We start from the raw sequence: 22891 nt of genomic DNA, 5'->3' as shown, positions 1-22891 counted from the left end.
TTGTGACAGAGTGCTTTTAATAACTGGTCAAATGTAGGCTATTTTTAACGAAACAGTGCAACTCGGCAATGGGTTTTTAGGGTAAGAGTACAAAGGTGCATAGGACGTCTATGAAAACCATTTCTTATTGAAGGTTGACATATACAACCCAAGGAAAGCTGTAACTTTCATTTGTTTCTGTTAAAAATCTTATTAGACATCTGGCTGATGTATCATGTATCATATCAGGTTTAACATTTGCTTATCATCAAAGAAAGTTTAAATAAGACATGCCAACAAGGTAAGGTTAACTAATCGTTACATAATCACATAGACCAAGAACTCCAGGGATGTCGATAGCGAACAGGTGTCAAGTTGGCAGGAAGCGTCTATAACATCAGATAATCTGTGATTATGTAACATACCTTCCCTTTTTTTGAATAAAGTTATGAATTATATGAAAAAACTTTTTAAGACCATTACAAAATTAAATATAAATGGAGTCGATGGTAACTACCCTAATTAATATATAAACAAAAATACGAAAAATAACAATACACTGATTAAAAGTTATATAAACAAAAAAAAATGTAAATGGCAAGAGAATAAAACACTGGTTGAAACGTTCATGCATATATGAAGCGTTCATACACGCGAGACATTGAAATCACATAATTATGTTGTAGATAATTTTACTGTTTACACACACGAGTTCTTGGAATCGCATATATAATATATAGCGCAAACTATTCTAATTTGCACACACGCGAATCACTAAAATCACATCTATATAAATTATTCTCATGGTAACACACGCGAATATATAATATAAATTATTGTAATGGTTACACGCGCAATGTAGAAATTATATCCATTTTCTTCTTCCGTAAATCGTCGTTGTGGTCAGATAATCTGTGATTATGTAACAAGGATATGGGCTTATAAAACTTAGCATCTACCCTAAACATTTGGGACTTTTCGGTACTAGTATTTTGGTAAACTTTTAGGATGTCATTAAGTACATCCAACACTACAAAAAACCATAAAAAATCCTGTCCTCGCAATTTTTTTAGGGATTGGCCTTTTTGTAGTGTGTTTGCGTAAAGTGAAATTGAATAAAATAAACCTGATCAGCTAATTAGATAAAATGGGATATATCTGGGATGTGAAGCTTCTCTTTCTAACAATTCCAGCTTGTACACTAGGGGCGTGGTGACCCATGATTTTGCATGAGGAATAAGATCATGTACGGGCCTCCAAAAAACAACATTGATATGTGTTTGTGTGGGAGGGGGGTAGGGGTGCTCCTAGTGCCACAAATAATATCCGACCCACAGTTTATGTTGACACTGATTGGGCATTATAATGCTGAACACCCGCATTGAAAACGTGTCATTTTTGCCATTTGCTAGAGGAGGAGGGGGGGGGCGCAAAAACTCAAGTGGGCACAAAAACTCTAAACCATGACAAAAAGCTTGTCATTGGGTCCCTCTCACTTAGCCACTGGTGTACACGCTTTTTTTGTCCTATCCGAATGACTAGAAACACTTGTACAATCAGTCCTCATGCAATATCCATGACCAATGGCAAAATTACTTAAATGAAATAAAATGAAATGGGGTTGAACGTCCTACTGTTCTGCTCCTATGCTGGGCTAATGAAGACGGGCATACACCATACAGTGTGCTATGAGGGAAATTTTGCCCGGGCAGCAGTACTGTCGCCTACTCCTTTATCGAATTCCAACTGCCAAGGGATCTTTTACGTGCATTCTAATATATACACGGGACATCGGTTTTCCGTTTCATCCGAAGGACTAGACAGCTGTCCTTGTCAGGCCCTCAGGCCTGCATCACTGACAAGGGGGAGCAAAATTACTTAAAGATGCATGATGTAAGTGCTAAATCTTCCTAATGCAGATCTTTTGTTTGGCCTCAAATGTTATATAACATATTATTTAGACATTTATATACGTGCCAGACCCATAATCAACTCTCTAGAACTTCATCCAGATTGTTTTGATTTTCAACCGATTTAAATATAATTGGCAGTTAATGATTTAATTTAAAAATGGATAATCAAGACTTTGTTTATTAACATAACAACAGTAGAAATGGCAATTGAGACTACACCATTCTTTGATAACTTCGCGCAGAATGAAGCTATTACGTGCAAACTAATGACTACACTTGACCTCTTGTTTTTGTCCCATCCAAACGACTAGACAGCTGTCCTTGCCTGATCCCCTGTCCTGCATCACTGACAAGAGGAACCGACGTCGGGAAATCCTGAGGAACTTTAACGACCAACAATGGGAGTCATCCGGGCCAACGGGAGTCCTCCGGGCTAGCGAAACCAGCGTCTTACTCACTTAGCCACCTATAGTTTTGTCACAAAATAACATGGAAATTGTATAATAAAATTTTATTAGATACAATGTAATAATATTATATATAATCAATATACAAATAGTAATATACATAAATGACATACATTATGGTTATAATAAAATAGTAATATACATAATGATATACATTATGGTTAAAATCAAATAGTAATATACATAAACGATATATATTATGGTTAGAATCAATTAGTAATATACACGAAGGATATATATTATGGTTAAAGTACAAATACTAAATATATTGGTGTGAATAACAAATATACATGTATATAAAAAGATATTTCAAAAAATATAAAAGGGTTGATTTTGATTTTGTGCCATTAATTAGGTAAAATTGCATTAAAGATAATTACTGTCCTTCATATTTAATAGAAAAGGAATTTAGTCACAGAACTGAGTTCTTAAAAAAAATAATCAAAAAATCAACTTTTATCCCCCAGTCAATACACAGCCATATTTTCCTGTAGATTTAACAACATTATTCAGAAAATAGAGATTTATACACCAGTGAGAGATGGACACATTTTAATAGAAGTTATTCATTTACTTAAAATAATAAAAATATATATATATATATAAATATATATACATATATATATATAGATACCAATTTTAAAGTAGCTAAGTCTCTAACTCAATATCATCCAAAGTCTTTGACATTGAAAACACAAATTATTTGTCAATTTAAATCAACATTGATTTTGTGATCTTACCGGGAAACGATGGGATTCTGACAGCAATATTTAAAACAAAATAAACATTTTACCATTGGTACACGAATCGTGTACTATGATGCGTTTCAACACCATTTGTAACAAGCGACTCAAAGAAACAAGGCTAGACATATTCCACAAGTCATGTAAAACGGTGACCTCATATTCTTACCTGGAGACGTTGCGCAATAAATACTATCGTTGTAGATTGGAATAACCAGACGCTTGAGATTGCCATTCGATTGAGACTTCTGGCATATTTCGCTGAACATAACTAATTTGAAATTACAGTAAAAACAGAAATGATTGAATGTAAATCAGTTTATATACATTCATATTACATATTATATGCGTTGCGACCCATTTGTGTCAATTTCTATTAAGTACCACAAACACCCAGTTTTTAAAATCAAAATAAACAAGACAAAAACCAACAAATATCCCCCCCACCCTCACTTAAATATTTATAATAACCCAATATTATCCATAATATTCTGACATGAATTCAATAATGTGGGCTTCTGATATCCAATATTAAGTACACATTACTGATAAAAAAATTAGAATAACAGTTTAAGAAATTTAATACAAATCAATTTGCATTCAAGTTATCTGAATAAAGGTTTAGCTGCTTTAAAACAGTAACATTGACCAGTCAATAGCAAATATAACTGGGAGTAAATAGGTAATATGACATATTGACTGACTAATATACAGGTAGTAATTAGATAATATGATATATTCACTGGTCAATATCAGGAGGTAATTAGATAATATGACATATTGAATGGCCAATATAACAGGTAATAATTAGATAATATTTACATTTATACCGATTACAGTACTACACAAAGAACACAATAAGATGGCATTTCATAAAACACCTGTTGGTAAATAACAATAACAACATATACTGCACACAGAACACAATAAGATGGTATTTCATAAAACACCTGTTGGTAAATAACAATAACAACATATACTGCACACAGAACACAATAAGATGGTATTTCATAAAACACCTGTTGGTAAATAACAATAATAACATATAGATATGATACATATTGGTAAATAACAATAATAACATATAGATCTCTAGATTTCATATTAACTGGTGAATAACAATCTAATTAGATAATATTTTATATTTATATATTACACAAAAAAAGAAAGTCAAATTAAAAAACAATTCAAAACATATCCATACATACAATACCAATCTGATTAAGATAGAGATTTTTTAATCTTTCGATGGCCTACACTACATGAAGATCTCACCGGTTGTACTGGAAGGTCGTATCGGGGGGTGTACGAGCACCTTTTGACCCTATGATGTCAGACATTGATTAATCAATCAGCGCTGACGTTTCTAGTGGTTTATCCTCAGTTCCGTACATCAAACACTAAAAGAACTCCCCCGTAAAAGACTGTTTATTGACTAATCCCTCACTTCAACCAAAACACCGGTAATATAACAACTCTTCCAGATCCCATAACAAATTTTTTTTAACTAAATAGGATCTGTGTTTTAATCAGATTAAGAAAATACAGGTTGATCAACATTTTTTTTTTTTTTACCCTTTTAGGTTTTTGCCGGTTTTAAAATTTCCGAGCGGCACTGAAAATCAGAACCAGAAAAATCTTATAATTAATACTTTTGTTAATTAAAACAAATTGCACTAAACGTTACCTAATCTTTCTTTCACATACAACCCTTGATTGGAAAATATGTTTAAGCTACTGGACAAAATATTCTTGTTCTAAACCCTTGATTGAAAACCAAATAACATGCAAAGCTCAGAGAAAGAGGGAAATCGGGTTGACTCAATAACAGACCTTATGATACAGCACGCACATGCTAACCATTCGGCCATCTAACCCGCCATGCAAAGCTCAACTTACAGCCATCTAAATTTGTCCGTTCATGCCAGAAACATAAGACAAAACTGTATTTGATAATTCCAAGCAGTGTCTATCAGGGCTTTTGATTCAGTCATGTCAACCTGTCCTGACTGGCTGGCAGCGAAAAAGTTACTGGCTTGGGAACAGAACTGTCAGTGTATTTACATCTTATAAAATTAAAATTTCAAAGAATTTAAGCTTAAAACACAGCAAATGCTGTTAACTTTCTGTGTAATATGTTAACCTTGTAACTATCGGATTGTTTCTGGGTTTCGACTAGGAAAAGCATATAGTTAAGAATATATCCTGTAACTCTTTAAATTTATGAATAGATCATACAAATGTGTATATATTTGGAAAGATCTTGAATTCCTCTATTCAGTTGTATAAAATAATTACTTTTTTTTTGTCATTTTTACTTAAAGGGTTAAAACATATAGCTATACAGAAATAACATGTTAATAAGACTGACGGACAGGGTGACAGTGTAATACACACCCACAAAGAAATGTGGGCTTATAAAAACTGTGTTAATGTTGTAAATTGTTAAATTATCTGGATATCTGAGGTTAACATATTACATCATCAACCTAGAGAAAAAGTCTGTTTAATTTGGTATTTTCTTGAGAAGAACAATTTTATCATTTATTATTTACTTTCAATGAGGCGGGGGCTGTAGTGCCTCAGTGAGTAAGGCGCTGGCTCACTAAGCAGGAAGTCACGTTTCTCAAAACTGAACGTACAAGCTGCTGTATTGTGGTGAAGATAAACAATGATGTTAAGACTCGTGTGTAATCTGTTTTTGATTGGTTCGTAGAAAAAACCCACATAGCCAATCAAATCATCACGGACAGATAATTTGAATTTGTAAATCCCCCGTGAAATGTAGCCCGCTTTTTCGTCTCATTTGAATGACCAGGCTCACTAATTGCTGTTCCTTGCCATTTGCCAGGCCCAGTCGTCCTGCACCACTGACAAGAGACATCGCTCCGTCCTGCCAATTTGATTAAAATACAGATCTATATTTCATTACGTTTTTTTTATACTTTCGATGGCCTACACTACATGAAGATCTGACAAGTTATAGCGATAGGTCACGTCAGGGGTCAAAAGATCGACTTATGACCCTATGACGTCAGATATTTGATTAACCAATCAGCATTGATGTTACGAGTGGATTACCCACAGTTCCGTGAAAACACGCCTAAAGCTCGCCATAACAGACCGTTTCATTGGCTTATCCCCGACACCATTCAGAACACAAGTTAAATAACAACTCTTCCAGATCCAAGTGTAGTAAAGACAAGTAAAACGAAATTTTGAACTATAAAAACAAAACGAAATAGGATCTGTGTTTTAAACTGATTGGGTCCTGCACCATTGATATGGGAAAACCAGTGAACCTTTCTCGACCAAGACCAGAATGGAATCACCAAGCTACTGGGAAGTGAGCCAGCATCTTATTCACTGAGCCACTTTATAGGAAATAAATGAAATAGATTAGACAATGAATGGATCTAAAACCTTTGATCGTAAAGATGAATAAAGTCCTATATGTTTAAATAAATTGGGTTGAACTAATAGACCAACCAGTCCATGTTTGCGTTTAACATCTTCTAAAACCATATCTTTAGCATAATTATATCTACATCTTACATTCTGCATATATTCCATGACCTTTTGACCTCCATGTTGTGTAAATAATAAGGCTGGTGTGCAACAGGAGGGTGCAGGTGTCACTTGAAATAAACTACTAGAAACGCGTCGAAATTCCATGATGTTCTGACGTCCGATTGCTATGGCAACCAGGCAGGAATAAACTGTAAACAGGAACCACATTTTGTTCATGCTGTATTTTGATTTGATATAAAGGTACGCGTAACTTTGACACATTATGGTTCCAAATAAAACACTGATTGATATTAACTCTAGAATCCTTTCCACTTCCAAACTGTAATATCCCAGTAACCGTGTAGGGTGGTAAAATTTAACATAAGTTACATCACGAACTTTTGACTTACATTCGGAGAACTTATTCTCAATTCTATTATCTATGACATGTTCCAGGACAGAAAATAACCTATCATCTGGGTACGCATCATCCTCAATCAGAAATGTATAATTCGCTTTCCTGTTCATTGTTTCGTTCAAACAAAATAAATAATCCTGTTTTTCTTTCTCCAAAATATGTACATGTTGGGGTATTTTTGCATTGAAACGTTGAAATGTTGGGAGTATTCTTGAAAGTGGGGATATTTCAGTGTATGAATTTGGATCAGGATCTACATTGCACAGAAAAACAGCATAGGTTTTATTTAATGCTGGATCTTTTAGTAAGGATACAATTTTCCCGGCTACTTGCGTTAAATACTTTGGTTCATACAAATCAAATTGGTGTCTGTTTCGGGAAACTGTAATGATCGTGACACCTATGTCAATGTTTTGGTTTTTAAACAGAGAATGACGTGGCCTTCCATCATAAATATTTTTAGAATTAGAAAGATTTAGAATTCGTAGACTTTCATTTAATCTTTTAGAATCAATGATTTTCAAAAGTTTTTTTTCTTTATCTACGTTAATTGGTTTTATATAAAAAATCGAGTCTCGTAATGAAGTGCAAATCATGGGAAGAACAACGGTTGTGATAACACACAGGATAAGAAAATGTTTCAAGCCCTCGTCCAACTTACATAGTTTCAAGCAGGCTCTTAAAAAACCCATGATAACTATGCATGGTTTGCTAGAATTATGAAAACTGTGACTGTTTCTCCATATTTGTGTATCTTAAAAAAAATACAGTTTAAATGCCATGCAGCCAGTTTTACAGAAAATGATAATATGCCCATGTAGGCCTTACAGGTCTAAATATACAAATAAATCATGATGATAAGCTCGTGCAAAATGCAATTTACAATTCATGCTGCCAGATTTAAACAATCTATTTTCAAATCATTAATAATTATATGAAAAGTAAATCTTATTTTCATGCATGATTCTGTAAGTTAATAAAACTAGACCTAAAAGTTAAATAAAAATAATTGAATCGAAAGTTTGAAATTTGCAAGAGCCAAAATTCCAAAATCAACAAATCGTACCCTGGCTTCTGCTCCCTTTACGTGTACAATGGATGTTGAAAATAATTTCCAAAATTTTCCAACAATAGTCAATACATAGATTTTTCTTTTTGTTTCAATTAACATTTTAATAATAAAATAGACGTCTTAAGACCACTAAGAAAATCAAAAAGAATGCATGTCTCAAATCAGAGTTTTGAAGGTCTTGGCCTGGGCTGCATTTTTGAGGATCCCTCCCCGCGTAATTTCAGGTGTTATGACAATTTTGTCACTTAACCTTGCCCTTAATTTGATTTTCGTCAGTAAACAATTTATTCTTTAACCAGGATTTCCGAAATGAAAACCTGAGAGTTATCATTCCCTGATCTCGGTTGACCAGACTCTATTTTTGCTTCGCACGAGCAGTGGGACGTTTGGGAACCACCCAATATGATTTGTCGCCCATGTATAAGGATAACCCGTGCAAGAATATAATGCTATATCTGGACCGTATATACGGTCCAATGCTGGCACAAAAAGTCTCAATTAATATTATAAATGCAGGGCTAAGAGTAAGAATTTATGGAAAGATAACGTCTAGATTTTTTAGATTTCTGGAAGAAATTTTAGAGTTATGACACCGGAAGTAGGTGATCGAAGACAGCCGATTGACGTTAAACGGACGGCCGGCTGGTTGGTTGGGTGGGTGGGTGAACGACAGGATCCTGTTTATTTCGGATAAACTGTTTATTTACAGACAATGTACTGAATAATGTAAGTAAATTCTTCTTTTTCTAGTTGGTGTTTATCGTCTGCTTCTATGTCAGTAATATCGCAGACCACTGGCATTTCTTTTCGTCAGACTAGTCACTAGTCAGAGCAAATATTTTTTTGTTGACAAAATTATTGACAGGTGAAAGTCCACAGTAAATAATCCAACCAAACGATAATACAGGGGAGAGGGTGCCAAGCCCCCTCTAACCCCCCCCCCCCTCACTCACACAAACACCTTTTTTTACTGTTGTCATTTTTGAAACAATTATTAATTATTATTAATTGATGTCTTTGTAGGGGTGGGGTGGGGGTGTTGGATGGCCGAATTGTTTGCACGTTAGCGCTGTATATACGGTCTGGTAATTGAGTCAACTGGCTTCTTTTTGATTCCCCGATTGTACGTGACGAGAAGTAGAGTCGCCTCTCCAACCTGGTGGGTTTTCTCTGCATGGTTTCCTCCCACTGCTAAAGACCCCTATGGCTACGTTCAAGCGAATTATTGAAATAAAATTGAACCATGTGTTACTCCCGAAATGACTCGGTTTGTGTCGAGTGAACGTTAAACCCCATTTCTCTCTCTCATCATTGTTTTGCTCTAACAGTAAAAAATTATTTGTCAATTATGTAAGAAGATCAAAGATACATTCCCGGGGGCAAACTGGGTGCTTTAACGATATATTTGGACTAAAAACATATTCAAACTAATTAATTTATCATAATTTTGCTTCAAATCCGTCACAAAACATTGCAATTGCCAGGGAATACCCTGGCTATAAAAAAATCGATCAAAAGATGTTATGTTTGTGTCACGTGACTTACCTGTCTTGGAGGAGAATTCATTGCATACACAAGTCGATGTTGTCTTTAATCGCCGACTATTTATTACAAATATCGAAGCCTAATTAAATTCTCGGATTTTCCACTGCCCGCGTCTTTTTCCGTGTTTTTATCTCAGAAAGTGTTGTACTTCTAACTCTTCATAAAGTTTATCAACATGTACATCAAGCGCTCAAACTCTGCGTGCAACCTTTGACATCACGCATGCAGACATTCCTAATCGTCAGGCTGTCGATTAGGGAAACCCTTACATTTTTGTCCTGTATACACTCCATGAGTGTTTTTCAGGGAATCAAGTATTTTTCTAGTAAGATTGGATATTTCTACTTTCCATATATACATGTACCAAAATTGCCATACTTTTATTGGAAATAACCACCCGATAAATACTTTTCTGGGAACCTATCTTTAAGAAAATTGCATTATCCTTATTCCGTTTTTTTTTTATCTGTTTTGAAGGTCCTGGTAATATTACACTTTATTGTCGGATTTGGATGATTTTATCATGGACCTTATCTATTTTTAGGTCAATGATTTTATGTATGATTCAGAAAAGACTCAGGATGATCATTTTCAAGATATAAACATACATTATGCAAGAGCTAAATCTGGATATTGCAGGTCTTTCTTTAGGCCTTAAATGTTTTCTAAATTATTAATTTGACTCCAGGTCATAATCAACTCTCGGTGGCATCAGATTTCTCCGATATTAAATTGATTATAACAGTTCAGCCATATTTTGATTTAAGTTAAAAAATGGAGGAGCAAGACTTAGCTTCGAAGAACCAGTACGGTAGTTGAAATTATTGCACACCCCTTGTCAAACCTTCAAAGGCTAATATCTTCGCTCGCAATAGAGTAATTTGAATGAAATTTTCATATTATTCATTTCGCATTATCTATTTTGGAACTATTATAGCAAGAATGACTAACTCTTTATCTAAATCTTACATAATGTATCTTTAACGTAATTTGTTATTTTATTAGAAACTTACTCAATTTACAATATCCTAAATTCTCAATTTGACTTTGTGTCTTTTTTAGGCCTCTTGTAATAATTTGTACAGTTTTCCAAATTATTTGTGGGGGTTTGGGGGTTATAATATTAATTTAAAGATATTTTAAAATATAAGTATTCAACTCAGTATCATCCAAAGTTTTCGACATTGAAAACACAAATTATTTGTCAATTTAAATCAACATTGATGTTGTGATCTTACCGGGAAAAGATGGGCTTCTGATGACAAAATAAACATTTTACCATTGGTACACGAATCGTGTACGATAATGCGTTTCAGCGCCATTTGTAACAAAGGACTTGAAAAACGAGGTTAGACATATCCCACAAGTCGTGTCAAACGGTGACGCAATATTTTATCTGGAGAGCATGCGCAATAAATGCTATCGGTGTACACTGGAATAACCAGACGCTAGGATTGCCATTCGATTGAGACTTCTGGCGTATTTTGTCGAACGAACGTAACTAATTAGAAATTACAGTAAAAACAGAAACGATTGGATGTAAATCAGTTTATATATATTCATAGTACATTATTATATGCATTGGGACCCATTTGAGTCAATTTCTAGGTCCCGAATATTAGCGATTTAAATAGCTTCTTTAAAGTTTGTGTTTTGCATTGCATGTTGCACACTTACACCCACAAAATATTTGGCGGGGGCTTGGATAGCCAAATAGCGTGGCTTAGATTCCCTGGTTGTATGTGACAAGGCATAGGGCCGCCTGTCCAGTCTCGTAGATTGTCTCCATGTCCTCCTGTTTCCTCCCACTGCTAAAGACCCCTACGCGCAAGCAAATTATTGAAATAAAATTGAACCATATGTTAGTCCCAAAATGACCTAGTTTTTACCTAGTGGATGTTAAACCCCATTTCTCTCTCTCTCTCTCCAAACTTCTGATTATTGGTTCGGTTAAATGTTTTTATTTTTTTACTTTCAGGTACTGTTTTAACGGGACAGTTATCATAATTCTAGCAAACAGCACAGAAAAAGGCACTGAATAGTTACCATGGGTTTTTTAAGAGGCTGCTTGAAACTATGTAAGTTGGACGAGGGCTTGAAGCATTTTCTTATCCTGTGTGTCATCACAATCGTTATTCTTCCCATGATTTGTACTTTATTACGAGACTCGATTTTTTATATAAAACCAATTAATGTAGACAAAGAAAAAAAACTTTTGAAAATCATTGATTCTAAAAGATTAAATGAAAGTCTACAAATTCTAAATCTTTCCAACTCTAAAAATTTTTCTGATGAAAGGCCACATCATTCTCTGTTTAAAAACCAAAACATTGACATAGGTGTCACGATCATTACAGTCTCGCGAAACAGACACCAATTTGATTTGTATGAACCAAAGTATTTAACGCAAGTAGCCGGGAAAATTGTATCCTTACTAAAAGATCCAGCATTAAATAAAACCTATGCTGTTTTTCTGTGCAATGTAGATCCTGATCCAAATTCATACACTGAAATATCCCCACTTTCAAAAATACTTCCGACATTTCAACGCTTCACTGCAAAAATACCCCAGCGTTTAAATATATTCGAAAAAGAAAAACAGGATTATTTATTTTGTTTGAACGAAACAATGAACAGGAAAGCGAATTATACATTTCTGATTGAGGATGATGCGTACCCAGATGATACGTTATTTTCTGTTCTGGAACATGTCATAGATAATAGAATTGAGAATAAGTTCTCTGAATTTAAGTCAACAGTTCGTGATGTAACTTATGTTAAATTTTATCACCCTCCACGTTTACTGGGATATTACAGTTTGGAAGTGGAAAGGATTCCAGAGTTAATATCAATCAGTGTTTTATTTGGAACCATAATGTGTCAAAGTTACGCGTACCTTTTTATCAAATCAAAATACAGCATGAACAAAATGTGGTTCCTGTTTACAGTTTATTCCTGTCTGGTTGCCATAGCAATCGGACGTCAGAACATCATGGAATTTCGACGCGTTTCTAGTAGTTTATTTCAAGTGACACCTGCACCCTCCTGTTGCACACCAGCCTTATTATTTACACAACATGGAGGTCAAAAGGTCATGGAATATATGCAGAATGTAAGATGTAGATATAATTATGCTAAAGATATGGTTTTAGAAGATGTTAAACGCAAACATGGACTGGTTGGTCTATTAGTTCAACCCAATTTATTTAAACATATAGGACTTTATTCATCTTTACGATCAAAGGTATTAGATCCATTCATTGTCTAATCTATTTCATTTATTTCCTATAAAGTGGCTCAGTGAATAAGATGCTTGCTCACTATCCAGTAGGTCGGGGATTCCATCCTGGTCTTGGTCCATTCATTGTCTAGTCTATTTCATTTATTTCCTATAAAGTGGCTCAGTGAATAAGATGCTTGCTCACTATCCAGTAGGTCGGGGATTCCATCCTGGTCTTGGTCCATTCATTGTCTAGTCTATTTCAACAGTCACATAAAAAGAAGGGGGGGGGGTAGTCATGGATTACAGGACACTAATCTTTTGATTAGAATGTCTTCCGTCTAGTCCATTTCGTTAGTCAGATAAAAATGATGCCACTCATATTGAGTGTTCTGTGTAATAATAGATATATATATATTAACTGATTTCCCAGGTAAATTGATATTTACTAGTCAATCATACTATCTAATTACCTCCTCCTATATTAATGCCTAGGACACACCTGTTCAATTTTTTGGCGAATCCTTCAGGTGTGATCTTCACCTCAGCTTCGGCCGACACCATATTTATCATTGCCTATATTAGATGGCCAAATGGCATTGGCACAGATATTTTCCTAGTGTGTCGACTGCCTTGCTGGAGTTATTTTGGCCGGACTACAGGGTGTATATCATATTATCTAATTATCCTGATATATTGTTTTTTACTGTCAATATGTCATATCTGATCTTTTAGAGGCATTTAGTAACTGGATAGAGCAATAAACTATAACACATACTTTCAAGCAAATGAAAACGTTGAGAGAATACTCTTCGAAACGTCGCCCAAATAAATCAGTAATTGTTCTTCCATAAGTATGTGTTATAGTTTATGTCATATCTGATATTTTTAGTCACTGGTCAATATGTCATGATATTGTTATTCACTGGTCAATATGTAATTTATAATGGTTTTATAATGTGTCTCCTATATTGAGTATTGTAATAACTACCAGTACTTACATTTACATTTAATCTATATTATAATGAATTGAACATATTAATATATTGAAGAAGTTTAATTGAACATATTAATATATTGAAGTAGTTTAATTTGAGAGAAGTGGGTTATATACAGGTATGGTGATTATATTTATTAAGATTTTGATAGAAGTGGGTTATATTTATTAACATATTGAAGTAGTTTATTGTGAGAGAAGTGGGTTATGTGCAAGGTATACAAGTATTTACATCAGGTTTGGTTGATAATTGTCAGATATACATAAACAATATGTATTCATAATATATCAAAATATAACAAATTTAATACAAAAACAAGTTAAAAACTTATTTATAAATTTGCTTCATAAATGATTTTATTCACTTTTGTTTTATTTCAAGAATCAGTATTTGCAACTGAATATCCCCTACTTTTTTTGAAGAGTATATATCAAAATATAACATAACATTTTTAATACAAAAACAAGCTAAAAGCTTATATATAAATTTGCTTCAGTACTTTTGTCATATTTCAAGAATCTATTTTATTTTACCTACATTGAAATTGAAGTTTTGTTGACTGATTTTAGAAGATTGTGTCTGTCTTTAGATGACTGTGTTTGTCTTCCACTAGAAATTAAAAATATCGAGCGCTTGTTCATTTTCGTACCATTTTGTCTACTTCTGATTGTAGAAATCAGATTTATAAAAAAATTATTTCATACTTGTTTGTTTTGATATTTTCTGATTTTAGAAGTTGTATTTAATCTTCCGCTAGAAACCCCAAATATATACGTGTCCAGGTGATCTTATTTTATACTTGTTTCTTTTCACATTGGATTTTATATTTGTTTGTTTTGATTTTATAAAGTTTACTTGTCTCTGTCCAGCATTGATTTCGTAGTTTATTCCACACTTAGAAGGGGAGACGCGGTGGCTCAGTGAGTAAATTACTCAGGATTTTCCAGCGTTGCTTCCCCTTGTCAGTGATGCAGGATGGAGGGTCTGACATGGAACTGTGTCTAGTCAAAAGAACCGTTGACAGTTGAAATTTGAAATAAGAGTAGGGCTGTAGGAACAATTTCTCGCATTGCACACTGCATGGCATCATCACAGTTACCGTCCATCAGTTAGTCATGATCAGTTATTTATAGTCATATGTTTGTTACATGGTCGAACCCTTCCTCACTAATGCATTCAAGGTAATTAGTGCAGAATTTTGAAAATTATTTTGAATACTTATGTGATAGAAGTAACCAACAAGATACATCTCAAATGTTATACGCCAACATTGAAATGTGGTCTTCTATTGTTGTCAAACAGTTCATTTTGTCCCTCGATCGCATGTGGACCCCTCGTGGGTTTTCTCCGGGTCCTCCAGTTTCCTCCCACTGCTAAAGAACCCTACGAGCAAGCGAATTATTGAAATAAAATTCAATCGTATGTTAGTCCCAAAATGACGTAGTTTGTGTCAAGTGGACGTTAAACCCCATTTTTCTCTCTCTCTCGCATGTGTACATTCTTAATGGCTATAAAGTTGTCATCCCAATTGAAATAAAATTCAATCGTATGTTAGTCCCAAAATGACGTAGTTTGTGTCAAGTGGACGTTAAACCCTATTTTTCTCTCTCTCTCGCATTTGTACATTCTAAATGGCTAAAGTTGTCATCCCAATCATACACTGTTTCTACGTTAATAGGACAATGAAGTCTTGTGGTCCTTGAAATATCTGGTGGTTATATACAGACCAAAGCACAGAGTTATTGCCATTGATCATTTTTTAGAATCTTGTGAGTCGTCTAGTGGCGGAAGTTATTTTCCAATTGATCCGGTTTATATTTTTGAATGCACAGTGTTTATGTGAAGAAAACTATTGATTTTCAAAAACTCGAACATCAAAAGTTATCATTTAATTACCATTAGTCCTGCATTTTTATACGCCCACTTTATCATGTTGATCTATATTAAAATGGCCTCTGTCCGTCTGTCCGTCCATCCGTCCATAATTCATTTGTGGATTGTGGACACTCTACAGGTCAAAATTTTTATATGATTTTGACGAAACTTAAAATATAGGTTTATCTTCCAAAAATCTCGGTTCATTTCGATATTGGCATGTATTGGATAGTAACTTAATGGATTATGGCCCCTGATTGTACCAAAACTCATGTTTTTAGCTTGTGTATGCTCTGGAAGTCACAATTTTTACCTGTTGTTGAATGTCCGTTTATAACCCAATAATCGCTATTCCTTTCAACATTCACGCATATCGTACCGTAACTTTGTGGATTATGACCCCTGATTGAACGAAAAATCACAATTTTTATCCGATTCAAAAATATATCACCGCAACACCACAAGGAAGGTCGAGTTCATAATATCGAGGTTGTGGACACTCTTAGAGATCACAATTTTGATGAAACTTTCGATATTCAAACATTTCAGGCCATAACTTCCTACATTATGGACTCTGATTGTATGAAAAATAACATTTTTTTATTTTTAGCTTGTTCTCAATCCAACTCTTGCAAAATGTGGGCATATCTTGCCTGGCAGTGGCTGGTAATTTTCAATGTCTTATAATTTTTCCTATTTTATATAAAAAGAATAAATATGTGAATCACATAATATTATTGCCTGGCAACCTATCCTTCGTTTTATTGTCTTTAATACAATTTATATATCCACAGATTAAAAGTCTACTGTATATTTTATTTTATTATATACATTGTAGACCTATATACTTATTTCTGGTATATTTACTATTTTATTCTCATTAAATGTCTAAAGTATATACAATTTGCATATTTACAAAATTGAAGGTTTACTGTTTATTTAATTTTATTATATATTTGTGGAGCTATATACTTATTGCTAGACTACTGTACATGTATACAGGGGCGGATCTAGAAATTTTGAAAATGAGGGCACTGACCGCGGAGACAGGGCATGCCGCTGAAAAGGTTTTTTGGGGTGGGGGCACCAAGAAAATTATCCGTCATTTCCTTGCATCTGTAGCCATTCCAAGAGCTATTTGGCTGATATTTTCGTCTAGGTAAACGTTCGGAAATCGTTGAAAAAGAGCCTTACTTGATTCCACAAGATGCTATCATTGATGTCTGTCTATAGTCAGTCTATAAGATTAGGGCACCGTCAGCTTAACAACAAAAATTCGTTTGAAAGTGGAAGCATTAATTAGATCAGACTGGTGTGTTTGAGTCATTTGGGATCCCTGCAACGGGTTGGGAACGGACATATTTGGGTCTGAGAAAAGCCACTTTCAGCAGTAAAAAGGGCACTGTTGAAAATTAGGGGGGTGGGGGGGCCCGCGCCCCTCTGGATCTGCCTCTGGTATATTTTATTATATACACTGTAGATCTATATACTTGTTGCTATTTTATTCTCATTAAATGTCTATATACATATTTACATATTTACATAATTGAAGATTTACCGTATATTTGAATGTTTTGATATACATTGTATATATATATATATATACTATATGTAGGAGCTAGTCAATCTCCCAGAGTCCCAACCCCCGTGGGTTTTCTCCGGGCCCTCCGGTTTCCTCCCACTGCTAAAGAACCTGGGTCCTCTGGTTTCCTCCCACTGCTAAAGAACCCTATGCACAAGCGAATTATGGAAATAAAATTGAACCATAGGTTAGTCCCAAAATGACCTCTCCCAAACAGAGTTGTCTTCCCTTGCAGTTCACACTAACTGCTGGATAGCTAGTTACTTTAGTAACGAAGTTTTGGAGACCCCTAGTGCTCTCTCTTTGTTTCTGGCGCGTCCTAATGACAACTAATATGAAAATAAATCTTTTTCCCCATCTCGGTTCTAAGGCTATTTTGAAATCCTTTTGCCACATCCACAAATACCAGTAAAATTTATGTATTCAACATACATCAACAATCATTACATAAAATCGATTAATATGTAATTCAAGTACAGCAAGAATTTTTTGTTCACGGTAAAATTGCATTCCTAAATTTGGAATATTGGCTGAACGCGGCTATGAACCTGTCAATCTGTTTCACAGATTATTACGAAAGTCTTCTAATATCTCTGTAAAAGATGACTGCCTTCAACCCATGATGTCATATCACGCGGCGTCAATCATTGGCTCAGTGGCGCATGCATTGTTTACATAAGGCATTACATATTCAAGCAGAATGGCGCCTTTTACTCATTTTAATACCCATTTACACTAAAATAGGAAATAATTTTTACCTACAAATACTTCAAACGTCTTTATTTATTTTTCTAATACATGAAAAGAATGTTTTAGTATTTAATTTGTCGGAGGAAAAAAGTTAATATTTGTGACTCATTAAGTCACATTGATGTCATCCTTATCAGTGATTGTCGCGGCCTAGCGAATATTCACTGCGGATCAGTGTGTGAACCTCTCTGCGCAGGCATCAGTTTCATAATGGTGGACCGATTCAAATGAATGTTGTTTATGTTTTCGTAGCGCACAATTCTACATGAAAATAATGTTGGATTATTATAAATTTGTGTCAGATGTGGCAAGAAATGACTCCTTTTGGCGATCAAAGAAAAATCACGGTGAAAAATAGACGGTAAGGATTCCAAAGTAGCGTTAGAACCGAGATGGGGAAAAGCCCTATTTTCATGTTAGTTGTCATTAGGACGTGCCAGTAACGAAGAGAGAGCACTAGGGGTCTCTAAGACTTCGTTACTAAAGTAACTACTGGATAGGGAGACTTGCGTGGAGAAAGGAAGCTAGTGTATTTACCATTTTATTCTTATCTAATGTCTATATAAAACTTGATTATACAAGTTTATATAATTATTTTGATATTTTTATTTTGAATTATTAGTCCCCAGTACCAAGTAGTCTCAAGTGTGTGTGCATGTGTGCACTTTATATCATAATGTATATTTACTGTTTGATACAAACCATAATGTATATGTATATTTACTGTTTGATACAAACCATAATGTATGTCAATTATTACCTACTAGTATTGATTAATATATTGATTTTATTGATTATATATAATATTATTACATTGTATCTAATAAAACTTTATTATATAATTAACATGTTATTTTAATTTTGTGACCAAACTATAATTGAATTAATTAACTACATGTATAACTTATTATAATAATGTACCCGACAAGGAGAAGGGTTGCCAGTTCAGCCTCGTGGGTTTTCTGGTAGGTATTCCGGTTTTTCTCCCACAGATAAAGACCCCTATGTTGAATCAACTGATTGAAATTAAATTGAACCATATGTTAGTCCCAAAATAACCTAGTTTAATTGTATCATGTAGATGTTAAACTCTCTCTCTCTCTCTCTCTCTCTCTTCCAAACCTATTAAGTGTTGAGTGGGCATCAGAGAGAGAGAGCGAGACTCGGCACAAACTAGGTCATTTCGGGACTAACATGGTAAATTTTATTTCAATACTTTGCTTGCATGTAGGGGTCTTTTGCAGTGGGTGGAAACCGGAGGACCCATTGGAAACCCATGAAGTTGGACAGGAGACCCTACTCCTAGTCACGTACAAGCGGGGAATCGAAACCCTGCCAGTTGACTCAATGACAGGCCGTATGATACAGCCTGCACATGCTAACCACCCCACCCCCCCCCCGAATGGGCATCAGACTCTTCCTGTCTATTGCACCATTTGTTCCCACTCCCTGGAGCCAATTCCGTGATTGTATGCCAACAAGACCCAAGAACAGGACAAGTACTCAGTTGAGAAATGTGAGAAAGGAAGATATTTTAATTGTCAAACAGTTAGCAATTTCAAATTTCAACAACACTTTTAAAATTAAAAGGTATTTGATGGACGCCCACTGAAATGGATTTCCGGGGTCGTTACCCCCCCCCCCCCCCTTTGCACGCTACTCTGTGAGATAGACTTGGGTAGAACGTCTCGTGGACACCAAAAAGGAAGGTTAGTTTCAGCAATTTGATATCTAAAAGGAGAATCCAACCGGGACCGACACTAAATGCAATTAATATTGCTACATAAATTTATTGATTATTTGAAAATATCAAACTGAATTTAACATGAAGTTTTACATGTATTTACTTGTATTTGTTAAATTAACACAACAATATGTTACCAACCCATGTACTTTGATTCTGTTTACCTCCACAATGAATCATACTGGTGGAATTTTCCATACACAATTTCAATTATTATTTCACAATTTAATTTTTTTAATTATGATGGTTAACACCAATTCCTTTTTTTTTTTATTTTAAGATATAAAGAAATTCCATTCTATAAAACTAACTGTGGCTTCCTTCAGGACACAAATTTTTCTAAAACTAATTTCCGTATTGTAGATAGATAAAATATCCTGCTCATATCCTGTAATATTATGAAATGACAAGACAACTCTCTCTATATTAGGGTAGTTACTCTTCACTACCATCAACTCTATTCCTGGTTTCCTTCCACTGTTAAAGACCCCTTCGAGCATGTGAATTATTTATATAAAATTGAACCATTATGTTAATTCCGAAAGCCCCCCCCCCTCTCTCTCCGAATTACAAACATTCTGTGTTACCCAAAACCAGTGTTTACTGCATTTTGAAAATGGGAACCCCCGACTGTGGAACATCCGATGTTACATATTGACCAGAGTGGTACAGTTTCACGAATTTAAAGGAGAGGTCAGACAAATCACAATCCAAACCACAACCGTAAACCACCTTTCAGTTTGTCACAGTCAACAGTGACTCTTACATGTACCTTATCTCAGGTTATGAGATAGACTAATCAACTATCTTTGTCACAACCGTCAACAGTGACTCGTACCTGATCTCGGGGTATATTTACCAGTTAGACAAATCAACTATGTTTCCTTGTTGCGTTTATTGATTTACATGATTAATTACTAGTAATATTTACTGTTGATAATTTACCTGTCTTTGTCCGGAGGGGTGGCGGTCTAGTAGTTTAATGTGTAACGCTTCGAGTTCTTGCAGGTCGATCTCCTCTTGCTTGTTGGCAACGATTTGATCCCTGGTAAGGGTATATGAGGTTTTGCGATAGGAGCCCTTTCGCAACATCATCATGGGTTTCCTCCCGGTTTCCACCACATCAAAGATCCCTGCGCTTTTCTTCCCACATCAAAGATCCCTGCCATGAATTTAATGAAATAGAGGTACCATACCACAGAATTGTCCCAAAATTACACGGTTGGTGCCAAGTGGACATAAAACCCATTTGATGTCACTTCGGTTGTAGCCCTTCTTACTGAAATGTATATACATGTGTAGTTTAATCCACGATTAGCTACAATCTGATTATAATACAGTTCTATATTTCGTTTCGTTTTTTTATACTTTCGATGGCCTACACTACATGAAGATCTGACCGGTTGTGGCGATAGGCCGAGTCAGAGGTCATACCAGCGGCTTTTAACCTATGACGTCAGGCATTTGATTAACTAGTGGATTACCCACAGTTCCGTGCAAAACACGCCTAAAGCTCGCCGTAACAGACCGTTTCATTGACTTATCCCTGACACCATTCAGAACACGAGTTAAATAACAACTCTTCCAGATCTAAGTGTAGTAAAAACAAGTAAAACGAAATTTTGAACTATAAAAACGAAACGAAATAGGATCTGTGTTTTAACCAGATTGGATTAGATTACGTTCTGTCGCTCTTTGCCTTGTGTTTTATTATCTACATGTATTTTACCTTGGCTCCCCTACATGCTTATTGTTGTAGCTATTAACCTGAAATTAGTACAGTCCCTACATGTACGGTTCCTATCAAGGACCCGACAAACACTTAGATGCAGCGTGTGTGCAGTGTGTGTGCTATAGATCTGTCATTGAATTGTTTGTGGATTCGATCTTTCTTGTGAAGAGTAGGGTGAATAGCCAAACCTCTTGGGATTTCTCCAAGTTTTCAGGTCTCCTCCCTTTGTTATAGATCCGTACACAAGCTTTTATAGAAATAATAGGTAAAGATGTTAGTCCAAAAATAACCTAGTTTGTGTTGAGTAGACATAAAACCCACTGATATTTTTCTCTTGCTTTGAAGTTTCCGACAATATGCATGGTTTCCACTAGCGTTGTCTCCCATTGCTAAAGGCCCGTGTACTCCAAGAAATTATTGAAATAAAAATATATTGTGTCAGTCCCAATTTTTTCTGGAATGAACCCGTAAAATGCTAAACATTACATGTCGTATCAAACTACTCACATAGGATAAAACTGTTATACGATGTGAGTATAGTTTGAAATATCTAACACTTTCCCAAGCCGGGGGATCACATGGCTAAGTAGGTAAGACGCTGGCTCGCTAGCCTGGAGGTCGGATGTTCGATCCCTGCATTGGCCGAGAAAGTTCATCCAGATGTTTCCCCCTTTTCTGGGATGCGGGACCTCGGTTTTTCGACTCATCCGAAGGACTAGACAGCTGTCCTTGTCAGTGATGCAGGACGGAGGGCCTGACAAGGACAGCTGTCTAGTCCTTCGGATGATACTAAAAACCGAGGTCCCGTGTATACATTGGAATGCACGTAAAAGATCCCTTGGCAGTTGGAATTCGATATAAGAGTAGGCGATAGTGCCGCTGCCCGGGCAAAATTTCCCTCATAGCACACAGTATGGCGTATGCCCGTCTTCATTATCCCAGTATAGGAGCAGAACAGTAGGACGTTAAACCCCATTTCATTTCATTTTCCCAAGCCGGATAGTAATAACAACCCGTCTGAACATAATATTTGGATTTTGATATTCCTGAGGGTGGGGTGGTGGTGGTGGACAGTCCAAGGTTGCATATATTAAACATACATTATGACGTCACATTAATAATGATGTCATTGTATTAATCATTAAACATACATTATGCAAGAGCTAAATCTGTCTATTGCAGGTCTTTCTTTAGGCCTGAAATGTTATCTAAATTATTAATTACACATTAATTAACCTATCCAGATCATAATCAACTCTCGATGTCATCGCTATTTATTGGATTTCTATCCGATCTGCTGCTTAACGCTCATTGATGATTAAATCCAAAAAATGGATAATCGA

General features: G+C 35.2%; 2 protein-coding genes across 2 annotated transcripts; one reads left to right on the top strand and one right to left on the bottom strand.

Annotated features, from left to right (window-relative positions):
- Positions 1–2521: 2521 nt before the first annotated feature.
- LOC126816425 (post-GPI attachment to proteins factor 4-like) lies at positions 2522–8396 on the bottom strand. Its single transcript, XM_056099473.1, has one exon. The coding sequence runs from the start codon at positions 7720–7722 to the stop codon at positions 6502–6504; it is 1221 nt and encodes a 406-aa protein (XP_055955448.1). The 5' UTR covers positions 7723–8396; the 3' UTR covers positions 2522–6501.
- Positions 8397–8725: 329 nt separating this feature from the next.
- On the top strand, positions 8726–18934 carry LOC126816424 (post-GPI attachment to proteins factor 4). Its single transcript, XM_050542964.2, has 2 exons — positions 8726–8828; positions 11626–18934. Exon 2 carries the CDS (start codon positions 11695–11697, stop codon positions 12913–12915), a length of 1221 nt encoding a protein of 406 aa, XP_050398921.1. The 5' UTR covers positions 8726–8828; positions 11626–11694; the 3' UTR covers positions 12916–18934.
- Positions 18935–22891: the final 3957 nt, after the last annotated feature.

This window comes from Patella vulgata, chromosome 3 (genome assembly GCF_932274485.2).
Source record: "Patella vulgata chromosome 3, xgPatVulg1.2, whole genome shotgun sequence".
In the NCBI taxonomy this organism is placed as follows: Eukaryota; Metazoa; Mollusca; class Gastropoda; family Patellidae; genus Patella; species Patella vulgata.
The sequence above is the reverse complement of the archived record's forward strand: the minus strand, read 5'-3'. Positions and strand labels throughout refer to the sequence as shown.

Excerpts from the sequence above, each read along its gene's own strand:
- LOC126816425 (XM_056099473.1), bottom strand. The coding sequence starts at position 7,722 with ATGGGTTTTTTAAGAGCCTGCTTGAAACTATGTAAGTTGGACGAGGGC.
- LOC126816424 (XM_050542964.2), top strand. The coding sequence starts at position 11,695 with ATGGGTTTTTTAAGAGGCTGCTTGAAACTATGTAAGTTGGACGAGGGC.